We start from the raw sequence: 10,851 nt of genomic DNA on the forward strand, positions 1-10,851 counted from the left end.
GAATTTCATCATTCACCTGTTTTTTGTCAATTTATCAGACAAAGAAATCCCCAAAACATTCCAATCTTTTGAGTAGATAACATGGAAATCAATTATATTGTAAAAAAAAAAAAAAAATAGTAATAATTGATGGACACACGCAGAAGAAGGTCACCAGTTAATAGTGGATATTTTTTTCCTGAGAGTTTTCCCTCCTCTTGGTCTTCCTGGATGTCCCCTGAACCTCTCCTCCTCCGCCAGAGTCCACAACCAGGTCCTTACGTGAAGGAGATGAATGACGCGGCCACCTTCTACACCAACAGAGTGCTGAAGGACTACAAGGAGACGTAAGTGGCTGCGCAGGTGTCGCTTCACTTCCCACAAGCTTGACAGTGGACGGGTTCGACAGGTTTTGTGGTCTGCTTCTGACCCTCTCCTCCCCTTGGTGTCCCTCCACAGCGACAGACGTCACGTGGACTGGGTGCGTTCCTATCTGTCAATCTGGACCGAGATGCAGTCGCACATCAAACAGCACCACGCCACAGGGCTGGTGTGGAGCAAGAGTGTGAGTACACCGGGCGTTGTCTTAAAATAAATAAATAAATTAAAAAAATCACCGTTATTCCTTTTGAAAACGTTGCCGTTAAACAACAGTTTGCTACCGTGGTTGTGTTTTCACTCGGTTCCCACTGGCAGCCAGGATGCTTCGTTGCGTCCAGACTCACTGCCATCTCAGACTATTTTGCGTCCACTTCCATTTTTAGTGATGGAGCGCTGACGTTACATAAATCACTGCAAAGAGCATGAATGAAAGTATGAAGGACTTTCTTGCTGCCCTTCTTCCCCAAGTCCGCAAACCTCTCCCTCTCTCTCTCTCTCTCACTCACTCTGTCGCTCACTCTCTCTCTCTCTCACACACACACACACACACACACACACACACACACACACACACACACACTGCTTTTTAAGGATGTCTGCCCTGGGAATCCCTGGTCTTAACTCATATCAGATCCCAGAGACCCACTTATGGCTTGAAACCAAATGCGTCAACAAACCTTGTTAGCAACGGGAGTATATCTAACAGATGGAATCCTGACTGAGGCCTCTGGCCGTTTTGCTTTGCAGCAGCTGCACATACAAATCTACATATTATTGTTAGAAAACACTTGACGCTGAATTTTGCACAACATGGGAACTTTCTCTGCTCAAGAATCATGGCTAAATTGACCCAGAGTGGACAAAGCTTCTTACCCAAGAACATGGAACTGCTCCTTTAACTGTTTAATCAGGTGAGCGTGAACGTTCAGCAACTGTTGAAACGTGAGCAGCAGCAGCAGCAGCAGCAGCAGCAGCCGTGTGTGTGTCAGCTGTTGTCCCTGCCGTCAGAGCGTCAATGTGTGCGTGTACAAGGCCAGGAGTGTGTGGCACCAACAGGTGGTCCTCATGGGCTGCCTGAATGGAGGTTTTCTTCACAGTTCCAACAGCCCTGAGAAAAGGCTCTGTGTGGACACGCAGGCCGCAGCGTAACCTAAACTGCACAGCCGCTCCCGGCGGCAGCTGATGGCTGCTGAGAGAGCGGCAACGCACACGGACGGGTCGACGTTGTGCTGCACGCGCCGGGGCGCTTGAAGAAATGTCAGGTTACAAGAGACTTCTAGCATTTAGTTTCCTCTAATGTGGCTTTAAGGCATCTGCCACCATGTTGGAGCGGTTGACAATTATCACTGCTGGGACTCAGGATGGATTTCTCTTTCTCATCTCTTTGTTTTAAAGCAATTCCTGCGCTTTCGGGGCTTCCGTTTGACTGGAAAAGCTCCAATAAAAAGGAATTCATCGAGATCTCAGAGATCCAAGCCCACCCCTTTTTTTTTTCTCCAGACAAACACACACACATACACACACAGGCAAGCATGAAAAACAAAGAGGCAGTCACACAGATTGACAGCCATGCATTAACACACACACACACACACACACACACACACACTGTAATCCAGCGGAATGCAGCGAGCTGTTTAGTGTAACAGGTCAGCATTGTTCAACCTTCATATTCACAACACGTGTGTGTGTGTCGTGTCAAAGGTCACCGGGCCTCAGCTGTGCCCAGAAGTACATAAAATGACACTGCTGTCATCTTTGCGTGCGTGGGTGTGTGTGTGTGTGTGTGTGTGTGTGTGTGTGTGTGTGTGTGTGTGTGTGTGTGTGTGTGTCCAGTGCATATATGTGTGCACTCCCACTTCCTCTTACCGAGTCCAAAGTTTCAAATCTCTGCAGTGTGCAGACTTTTGCTCTTAACTTTTTATCAAAGTGACATAGAAAAATAGAATGAAGGCTTTTTTTTATGATTCAAACCGAAAAGAGGTTCATTTTATATCTTAAAATTCTTAATCGTTTCACTTTAAAACGACTGCGGGTTCGCCGTTCAGATGCCTCTTGTGCAATACCCCCCTCTGCTGGCAGAGACTTGTTACTCTATCTTGGAAACCTCTTTCTGCTCGTCAGTGTTGCAGGCAGACGCTGCTTTGACCTCCAGTCTCCTTCATCTCCTCAGGGTCCTATTGCTCCGTCCACTTTATTTGACTCCCCGGCCACCCAGGGTGCTCCTGGTCGCCCGCCTCCCCCGCCTCCCCCGCCTCCTCCGGGTCCTCCCCCAGTCTTCACCGATGACGGCCCCCAACCTCAGGCAGCGGCCACGGGGGCCCAGCATGCGGCGATGTTCGCCCAGCTCAACCAGGGCATGGAGATCACCAAAGGTAGGCGAGCGCTCCAGACCAGCTGATATTTATTATTTGTTGACAGGAGAAAAAAAAATGTTAGCAATGTTGCACAGGTCTTTGTAGCTTATTTGCACATTTATTGACTTAACTAGAGTCAATAAATTTGTCCTTTTCTTTGCTCTCGTCCTTAATTTCCAAACTTAACAAACAAAATCAAATGAAGCAAATCAAATCAAACGGCCACTAAGGCACCGAGGTCGTAAATTCATGCAGGGATACGACAGAGTCCATTGTTCAGGCGAACAATTGAACTTTTTGTTCATTTATTCTTCCATTGGCAAGCAAACACACAAACAGTGGCTGCTGCCGCCTCTCTAGCTCTGGTATAAAAACACAACAACCCCTTCCAGTGCTGCCCCCTATGCTTGGTAGACCCATATATATATATACAGGTACTACCAGAAAATGAGAATATCCTGAAAAGGTTGTTGTTGTTTCTGCAATTCAACTTAAAAGGTGAATGTGACATATTATATAAAGGAATAATATGCAAATCAATATATTTCAAGGTTTTATTTCTTTGGATTTTGCTGATCAGGTCTTGCAGCTTAAAAAAAACCCTCAAATTTTATAATAATTTTCAGAGTTTGTGGCTTTGTGGTTTTAATAAGCTGAAAATAATCAGCAAAGTTACAACAAGGAACTGCTTGAGATGTCAATTTGCGTGCAATGGCTCAATAAAATGTGTTGCTTTCATCTTTTATGTTAGATTGCCAAAATAAAACAACTTTTACTTGACATTCTAATTGTTCGGGTAGCACCTGTAGATCGTCTAGCGAGCCCGAGCTGTAAGGCACCTTACAGGTTCGTGAGTCAATCAATCAATCAATCAATATTCCTTACAAAAATAAATAATTAAATATTACAAAAATGACCAATAGCATTACTAATTTCACATTTCTCAGTAGTTGGGGTTTATGATCAGTGTTGAGAAGGTACTATTAAGTGAAGTATTATAAAGTATTTTCTGCTTATGCCGCTCTTCCTCTTCCTCTGTCCAACAGGTCTGAAGCACGTCTCAGATGACCAAAAGACCCATAAGAACTCGAGCCTGCGGTCACAAGCGGCACCGAGCAAGACAAAGACCTCAGAGAGGGGGACAGCACCCAAAGCTGCTCCTTCAAAAAAAGCTCCTCTGCTGGAGCTGGAGGGGAAGAAGTGGAGGGTGGTGCGTGTCTCTTCTTAATCTCAAGGGATGATTGTAATAGTGTAGTAGGTTTTTATTATTTTTATTATTAAATTCACTAGAAAGTTGGCTCTGGGTTTTTATGTCATGTGTTATTGGGTATTGTAGGAGAACTTTGAGCAGAAACACGACCTGGTGATCGAGGAGACGGAGCTGAAACAGGTTGTCTACATCTTTGGCTGCAGCAGCAGCACCCTGCAGGTTAAGGGCAAAATCAACTCCATCATCATAGGTGAGTCACGTAGAATAAAAAAGAAGGCTTCACTGAAATTCTGCTTGCTTCTAACTTGAATATTTGCGGCGTCTCCTTTCAGACAACTGCAAGAAGCTGGGCTTGGTGTTTGAGAATGTGGTGGGGATTGTGGATATCATCAACTCCAAGGCCGTTCAGCTGCAGGTGATACAAAATATGCAAATCCTGCTTGCTGCTTGGTCTCGTGTAGCATTGAGCCGTTAAGTTTGTGAGGAATCAGCTGTGAAAATGACTGCATTGTATTTTATCAGTGCCAATTCTACCCAATTTTCACTCTTTTTTTCTAAGTATGTTCTGTGAAGCACCTGTGGGTGACGCGTACAAAACAAATTTTTTGTGATTTAATTCGGTCAAATGCCTTTGAAGGATCTACAGAACACAAAAATACAGTGGCATCTTGACTGCTGTAATTTGCGACAATCTCGTTGGGAGCACAAACTCACAAGGCCGCGCTATGTTTGTCATCTGCAGGTGTTGGGAAGAGTCCCGACCATCTCCATCAACAAGACCGACGGTTGCCAGGTGTACCTGAGCAAAGACTCGCTGGACTGCGACATCGTCAGCGCCAAGAGCTCCGAGATGAACATCCTGGTCCCGCACGGTGAAGATGAATACGTAAGTGCCAAGAAGATAAGAGTGTCAGAGCCGTACCCAAGTTCTTGTTTCACCAGTTGTGCTCCTGGTTGTTCCACAGAGGGAGTTCCCAGTACCCGAGCAGTTCAAAACAGTGTGGAACGGCTCCAAACTGGTGACAGAACCCACCGAGATCGCCGGCTGACTGACGCTTCAACGCCGAAACAGCAGTTATTTGTCTTTGCTCAACCACAATCTCAATTCCCCGTGACTGAAATGTGTTTTGGATGATATCCTGCAGGCAGTGGAACATTGTGGTGCTTCCGGTCCATTTGTCATTTCTGTATCTTCTTTGTTTTTAACGTCTCTCTCGCATTTTGACCCTCTGTCACAGATTAAATGGACACCTCAAGCTGACATCACTTTACATTACAGCACCATAGAAAATACAAGCAATCATGAAACAAAGCAACATGAAGGTATTTTCTCCTTCAGATCCTGCATTATGCCATGGCCGAGGTAAAGGTGGTCTGGAAGACTTTGTAGGGTTGTGTATTATTATTACCGTCTAAGCACCTCTTCCATCATGTAGAGTGCACGATATTTACAAATGTATCACGTAGAAAAAGTTTAAATCCATAGATATCAAGTTGATAGTGTGTAAAATTGCAGTTAAGGGATAACAGCACAGGCGAATGTATTAATGTCAGACATATTCAACTGGACGTCCGGTAATAAACTGAATACATGGTAACTAATTTCTCTGACTTGTCAGATATTCAGTTAGACTGCTACGACCTTAACTCGCTGATGCTTAGAGCTCCTGTAAAACACACTGTGTATTCCAGAGGACGTAGCGCTCGGAAAAGAAAGACTGCCGTTCACCCAGTACTCATCAAAAACCTTTAATTCACTCTCAAAATATATGTGAAATTTTTAGAATAAAATCAAAACCCTCCATTGTTTGTTTTGTTGTCATTTCCAATGAAGACGATTGCAGTAGACAACACACACAGAAACATTTGATATTTTAGTGGCTTACACAAAACAAACATTTACAATTATGAATTACAGCACAACCACTTTAAAGTTAAAAAAATATATATTAGCAAAAAAAGAAAAATGCCCTAAATGTGTCCTTCAGTGTTTGATCACAAGGTTTCCCTGAGAGTCTTGAGTAAAGAGCATCTCATGGTCGTCATCCTCCACCAGAGGTCTGGAAGAAACACTTCTCACACTCCTGGTTGCTCTGGTCATGTTGCTCTGATCTTTGAGAGGACTTCTCACCTGCAGACCTCTGTGCGCGATCACCCTGAAGCCCTCAGAGTCTTGGGTGAACAGCGTGGCAAGACTGTCGTCGTCATCTGTTTTGTAGTAGAGCTTTGGTTTCTTCAGTGGAGAAGTCCATGGTTTTGTCCACTCAAACTGTGAGTCAATGTTTTTCTCTCGGTCAGCCTTACTCTGCTGTTGCACGCCATGTTTCAGAGGATCAATACAGGAGTGCAAAAAGTGTTTCTTTGGGGACGGGGAGAGTGAACATCCACCGTTTTCCTTCTCAGCGTCCACCACAGATGAAGGGATTTGTTTCAAGGATTTTTGAGTTGAAGTCGCCTCTGCATCAGCCAAGTGAAGACCAAAGGTTGTCTCACTTTGGAGACTGTCAGACAAGCTTGGTTCAAGGGCACTTAAGTTCTTGGCCCTCTTGATTTCCTTGTGACTCAGGTCAAATTCATCCTTAGTCCATTGGCTAAAAGAGAACAATGGATCCTGACTCCAAGCTTCTAGAGAATGATGAGTATCACCATGCGGCAAGGAAGCTGTACTGAATCTCCTCTTTCTCCGGGGTACACAGATCTCCGATTCCTCTTCACACTGCTTGGTTTGCGAAGGCAATGGGTCTCCTGTGTGCTCCTGCCACACAACATCTTCGGAAACGTTTCTACTTTCCCATTCACAACACACATCGGGCTCCCGATCTGCATCACGTCTCTGTTTCGCCTCAGGTTTTTCCACAAAAGCACATTCAGTCAACACAGGTGATGAAGATGATGTTGGTGCTGGGGACGTGTTTGGCTCATCAGAAGTAGATTTATTTTTGAGAACTTTTTCGCAGAAGAAAAAGAAAAAGAAATGTCAATTAAGTTGTACTTGCAAGAAAAGTGAAATTAATCTTACATCAAGAGTCAACTTTGGAAATGGTCTCAACTTACCTCTTCGTTGAGGGGTGAAGAAGGTTGATATGGTGCTCTGTTTAGTCTTGGGCATTTCCATCTTGGTCTGAGTGAAGGAGAGAGCCACATCCACACTGTATCCTTCACCTCTGAGGAATGGATTTAGCAGTTTGGAGATGGGGCGAGCAGGTTGTTTCTGGAACAAAAGATACAAAATGTTAATATAGCAGGATACAAATGCAACAAGAAAGCAACGAAAGCAAACTCAGCTGTATTAGAAAACTGTTTTTAATTCAGCCTTTGGAATCAAATCTCAATCACGAACCTGTTTTGCCTTCATTTTCAGCTGCGCAGTGTCCAACCAAACACCACATTCTTCCTCGGCAGGTTTCTTTGATGCCGCTTTGGAAGTCTTCATTGTCAAGACTGGAGAGCGGTTCTAAAACAAGTGACATGAAATACATTTATCCATTGGCATTCCAGGACGATTTCACTTGGTGTTTTTTATTTTATTTTATATCTACACGATCATAAAGGATTCAAAGGCTAATGCTATGGCATAGGCTTTGTCAACAACGTTTACTCTCGCTAATTTAGACATTAAGACATTACTAAAGAGTGTATTACATTTCCCAAACGACCAAACTCTATTTAAACTGACCTGATAAAGATCCCAGCTTTCTTTACTCTTTGGTACGACTCTAAAACACGTTTAATTCGCCCTCAGTGTGTGATTTGTTTCTGGCGCCCAGGAAGTAGCTGCCCACTACAATGCCTGAATGTCCCACCGTAAATATATCGAAAGTATGTGAATGGGTGACCCATAGAGCTCTCATTCATCTCAATTAATGATATTATATACTACTAATTTTAAAATTAACTTTGAAATGTGTTGTGTACAATTTCGAAACGAACCACTTTAAATAAATGACAGGCACAAAGGACAGCTCGTATTTTGACGTACACTGGTCCTTAGAGGAGGGTGTGTTTACATCGACGTCATAGGAATTTTGCTGAAAGGGTGAGTAGTGTCTTTTAATTTCGTCAGTTGAGCACCAAATGTTTTCGGAAGAATTAATTTTCTCCGACAGTCTGTCAAGTCTTAAAAAAGTGACCATCAGTCAGAAGCACTGTTCGACTAAATCCTTTCTTTTGTGTTCTAAAACTTCAAATGACAAAGGAAGTGCTGACGAACTAGCTGCGGCAGCTAACTTGTGGCTAGCTGTTTTTGTTCTTTTAATGCAGCACGACACATTTTTGTAATTTCCTATTCGGCCAACGAGTCCAGAAATTATTTAACCACACCATGATTCTGTATTAGTGAGCGCTATCGAACCGTTTGTATTGTATATTTAGATGCCGAGCTGTGTTCATTCTGCTCGTTGGTGAAATTTTAACTTTTCTTTCCTCAATATTTTTGTTTACAGATCACGCGCTGACACATTGAAGCATGTTTCATGGGATACCCGTTACAGGAGGTGTGGGAGGAGGTAAAATCTTTCACACAAAATAAAAAAATATTTTGACTTCAACCTGTCGAGGTCCTTTTACAATCTTCTTTCTATTCGATTTTATTCGTTCACAGCTCCTGCTAACAAACCTGAACTCTATGAGGTCAGTTGTAAAACCTTTTATATTTGTATATAAAGGTTTGGTCAACAATATGTTTCATGGCATATATAAATGTTGGCCTTTGTCAAAGTCATAAGCATTTGTTATTCTACTTGTTTTATGCACTGAAACAGTCATTGCAATTGTGTCTCTTTCAGGAAGTGAAATTATACAAAAATGCAAGGGAGCGAGAAAAGTAAGTTTTTACTTATATTTTAGATTATAACACACAATAAATTAGGTGTTCCTGATTATTATTATTTTTTCCTTTTCCTTTTCCTTGTTCCTGATTTAGCTTGTTTGATACAATAGTTCATGATCTGTTTTGTTCCTGCAGGTATGATAACATGGCAGAGCTTTTTGCTGTTGTCAAGACCCTCCAGGCTTTGGAGAAGGCTTACATCAAAGACTGTGTTACAGCAAATGAGTGAGTTCTGTAGTACAGTTTTAAATACAAATATTATACATTTTGTGTTTACAACTATAATTTGTACGTTTTAATGTGCTGGGTTTTCTGTCTTTCAGGTACACTGCGTCATGTTCCAGGCTGTTGGTTCAGTATAAGGCAGCTTTCAAACAGGTGCAGGGGTCTGATGTGGGTTCCATAGATGACTTCTGTAGGAAATACAGGGTGAGTTTCTTTTTTTAAGGTTAAGAGTTTGTTGAAGATTCATCTTATTTTGTAAATGTAAAAAAAAAAAAAAAAAAGGCTCCACAGTTGATCCGATGTTAAATTTATATTTTCAAAGAAAGGATTTTAAAGATGTTTCTGTCATCCAGCTTGACTGCCCTCTAGCCATGGAGCGGATCAAGGAGGATCGGCCAATCACCATCAAGGATGACAAGGGCAACTTGAATCGCTGCATTGCAGACATAGTTTCAGTATGTATTCTTTCTCCGGCTCATTATATTGGACAGTCATTCAAAACTGGAGACTTTTAGTGAACTGCTGCTAAGATAATAGGCAAACATATTTTAAATGTTGACATAACATTTTCCTCCCACATTTTTCAACGCTTAGCTATTCATCACTGTGATGGACAAGTTGAGACTGGAGATCAGGGCCATGGATGAGGTATACGTGCAGTTCTAACATTGAACTATTGATCACTGGGACAGTGCCTAACAGGTGGTTTTCACATTTTCAAATCCAGATCCAGCCAGACTTGAGGGAACTGATGGAAACCATGAATAGGATGAGCAACATGCCTCCAGACTTTGAGGCAAAGAACAAAGTCAGCCTTTGGTAAGTTTTATACCCAGCAACTGGTTTTCTGTCTAATTTGTTGAGCCCCTTTCAAGCTCCGTGCAATATACAAACTCCTAGTTTAGCTGCATGAACAGCTTATAGTTGTGACAAATGCTTGATTGAGTTGATTCCAAGTATGACGACTTTTGCGTAAGCCGCATTATATAAGCAAGTTTTAGTAACCGTCTTTTATTTATTTGAGTTTTTTCTCTGTTAGCTGTGATTTTAACTGTGTCTCCCCAGGTTGACTACACTGAGCAGCATGTCGGCCTCAGACGAGTTGGATGACAGTCAGGTGCGGCAGATGCTGTTTGACCTGGAATCGGCCTACAATGCCTTTAACCGTTTCCTCCACTCCTAAAAAGAACAAAAAAAAAGTCGTTATCGGCTCTGTCTGAGGTTTTGTCTGTGATATATATTCTATGTATTATAACAAAACACTCTATTTTCTCTTAATGGCTGTTGGAAGGGAGCAGTTGTCCATCGAGCTCCGCCTGTGGGTCATATGCATGATTGGCCTTTTTTTTCCTCGACTCAAATATGTCTGAAAGATTATGTCACCTTCGGCCGATTATTCCACCCTTCAAATAATTTTGTACTGTAATATTAAAAGATCTAATTTTATACAAAAATGCGGCAGAGCACATAAAAAGAAGCATGATTAAAATTTGACAGTGCCTGCATTTGAATGAAAGGTGTCAACAGCCTTTGGAACCTTTGGTACCATATTTCTGTCCCTGACCTGCTTCTTGGGTTCAAGAACAGTCTGCTTCTAAATAGATGTCTGTTTCTCTATCACGGTCAGCTTAAAAAGGCCTAACACTTTGAGTTGGTAGAGTTAAAACAATTGATGTAGGTTGTCAAGTCAGTGATTATCTGGATGTCCTCTTAATGATATTGGTGGAAGGTATTATTCTTATTGTGTATATTTTTTATCCCTGTTCCGACTCACACACGTAGTCTTTCTTTCCCCTTTTCAAAATGAGGGTTTGGCCACAGTCAGTGGGCAAAAAGCGAGGTGGAGACGTCCCCTCATTTTGCTTGCTATA

General features: G+C 42.4%; 3 protein-coding genes across 3 annotated transcripts in view; 2 read left to right on the forward strand and 1 right to left on the reverse strand.

Annotated features, from left to right (window-relative positions):
• cap2 (cyclase associated actin cytoskeleton regulatory protein 2) overlaps window positions 1-5,729 on the forward strand; it is a 14,226-nt gene extending 8,497 nt beyond the window's left edge. The window contains exons 6-13 of the mRNA XM_076017311.1: window positions 241-326; window positions 439-544; window positions 2,534-2,735; window positions 3,764-3,927; window positions 4,054-4,177; window positions 4,260-4,342; window positions 4,670-4,813; window positions 4,893-5,729. Of these exons, the coding sequence (XP_075873426.1) occupies window positions 241-326; window positions 439-544; window positions 2,534-2,735; window positions 3,764-3,927; window positions 4,054-4,177; window positions 4,260-4,342; window positions 4,670-4,813; window positions 4,893-4,976 (993 nt within the window). The 3' untranslated portion in view covers window positions 4,977-5,729. The remainder of the gene's footprint in view (window positions 1-240; window positions 327-438; window positions 545-2,533; window positions 2,736-3,763; window positions 3,928-4,053; window positions 4,178-4,259; window positions 4,343-4,669; window positions 4,814-4,892) is intronic.
• aunip (aurora kinase A and ninein interacting protein) lies at window positions 5,656-7,720 on the reverse strand. The gene is made up of 4 exons (XM_076017313.1): window positions 7,604-7,720; window positions 7,268-7,381; window positions 6,982-7,138; window positions 5,656-6,873 (listed from the first exon to the last, which is right to left on the reverse strand). The coding sequence occupies exons 2-4, from the start codon at window positions 7,358-7,360 to the stop codon at window positions 5,912-5,914; spliced, it is 1,212 nt and encodes a 403-aa protein (XP_075873428.1). The 5' UTR covers window positions 7,361-7,381; window positions 7,604-7,720; the 3' UTR covers window positions 5,656-5,911.
• A 133-nt stretch (window positions 7,721-7,853) lies between these two features.
• On the forward strand, window positions 7,854-10,615 carry vps28 (VPS28 subunit of ESCRT-I). Its single transcript, XM_076017319.1, has 10 exons — window positions 7,854-7,963; window positions 8,370-8,432; window positions 8,528-8,556; window positions 8,712-8,749; window positions 8,891-8,980; window positions 9,079-9,184; window positions 9,334-9,435; window positions 9,575-9,628; window positions 9,708-9,799; window positions 10,046-10,615. Exons 2-10 carry the CDS (start codon window positions 8,393-8,395, stop codon window positions 10,161-10,163), a joined length of 669 nt encoding a protein of 222 aa, XP_075873434.1. The 5' UTR covers window positions 7,854-7,963; window positions 8,370-8,392; the 3' UTR covers window positions 10,164-10,615.
• The last annotated feature ends 236 nt before the right edge of the window (window positions 10,616-10,851 follow it).

The sequence above is a fragment of the Nelusetta ayraudi genome, unplaced genomic scaffold, assembly GCF_046127955.1.
Source record: "Nelusetta ayraudi isolate G7.1 ecotype Tasmania unplaced genomic scaffold, CSIRO-AGI_Nayr_v1 ptg000313l, whole genome shotgun sequence".
NCBI lineage: Eukaryota > Metazoa > Chordata > Actinopteri > Tetraodontiformes > Monacanthidae > Nelusetta > Nelusetta ayraudi.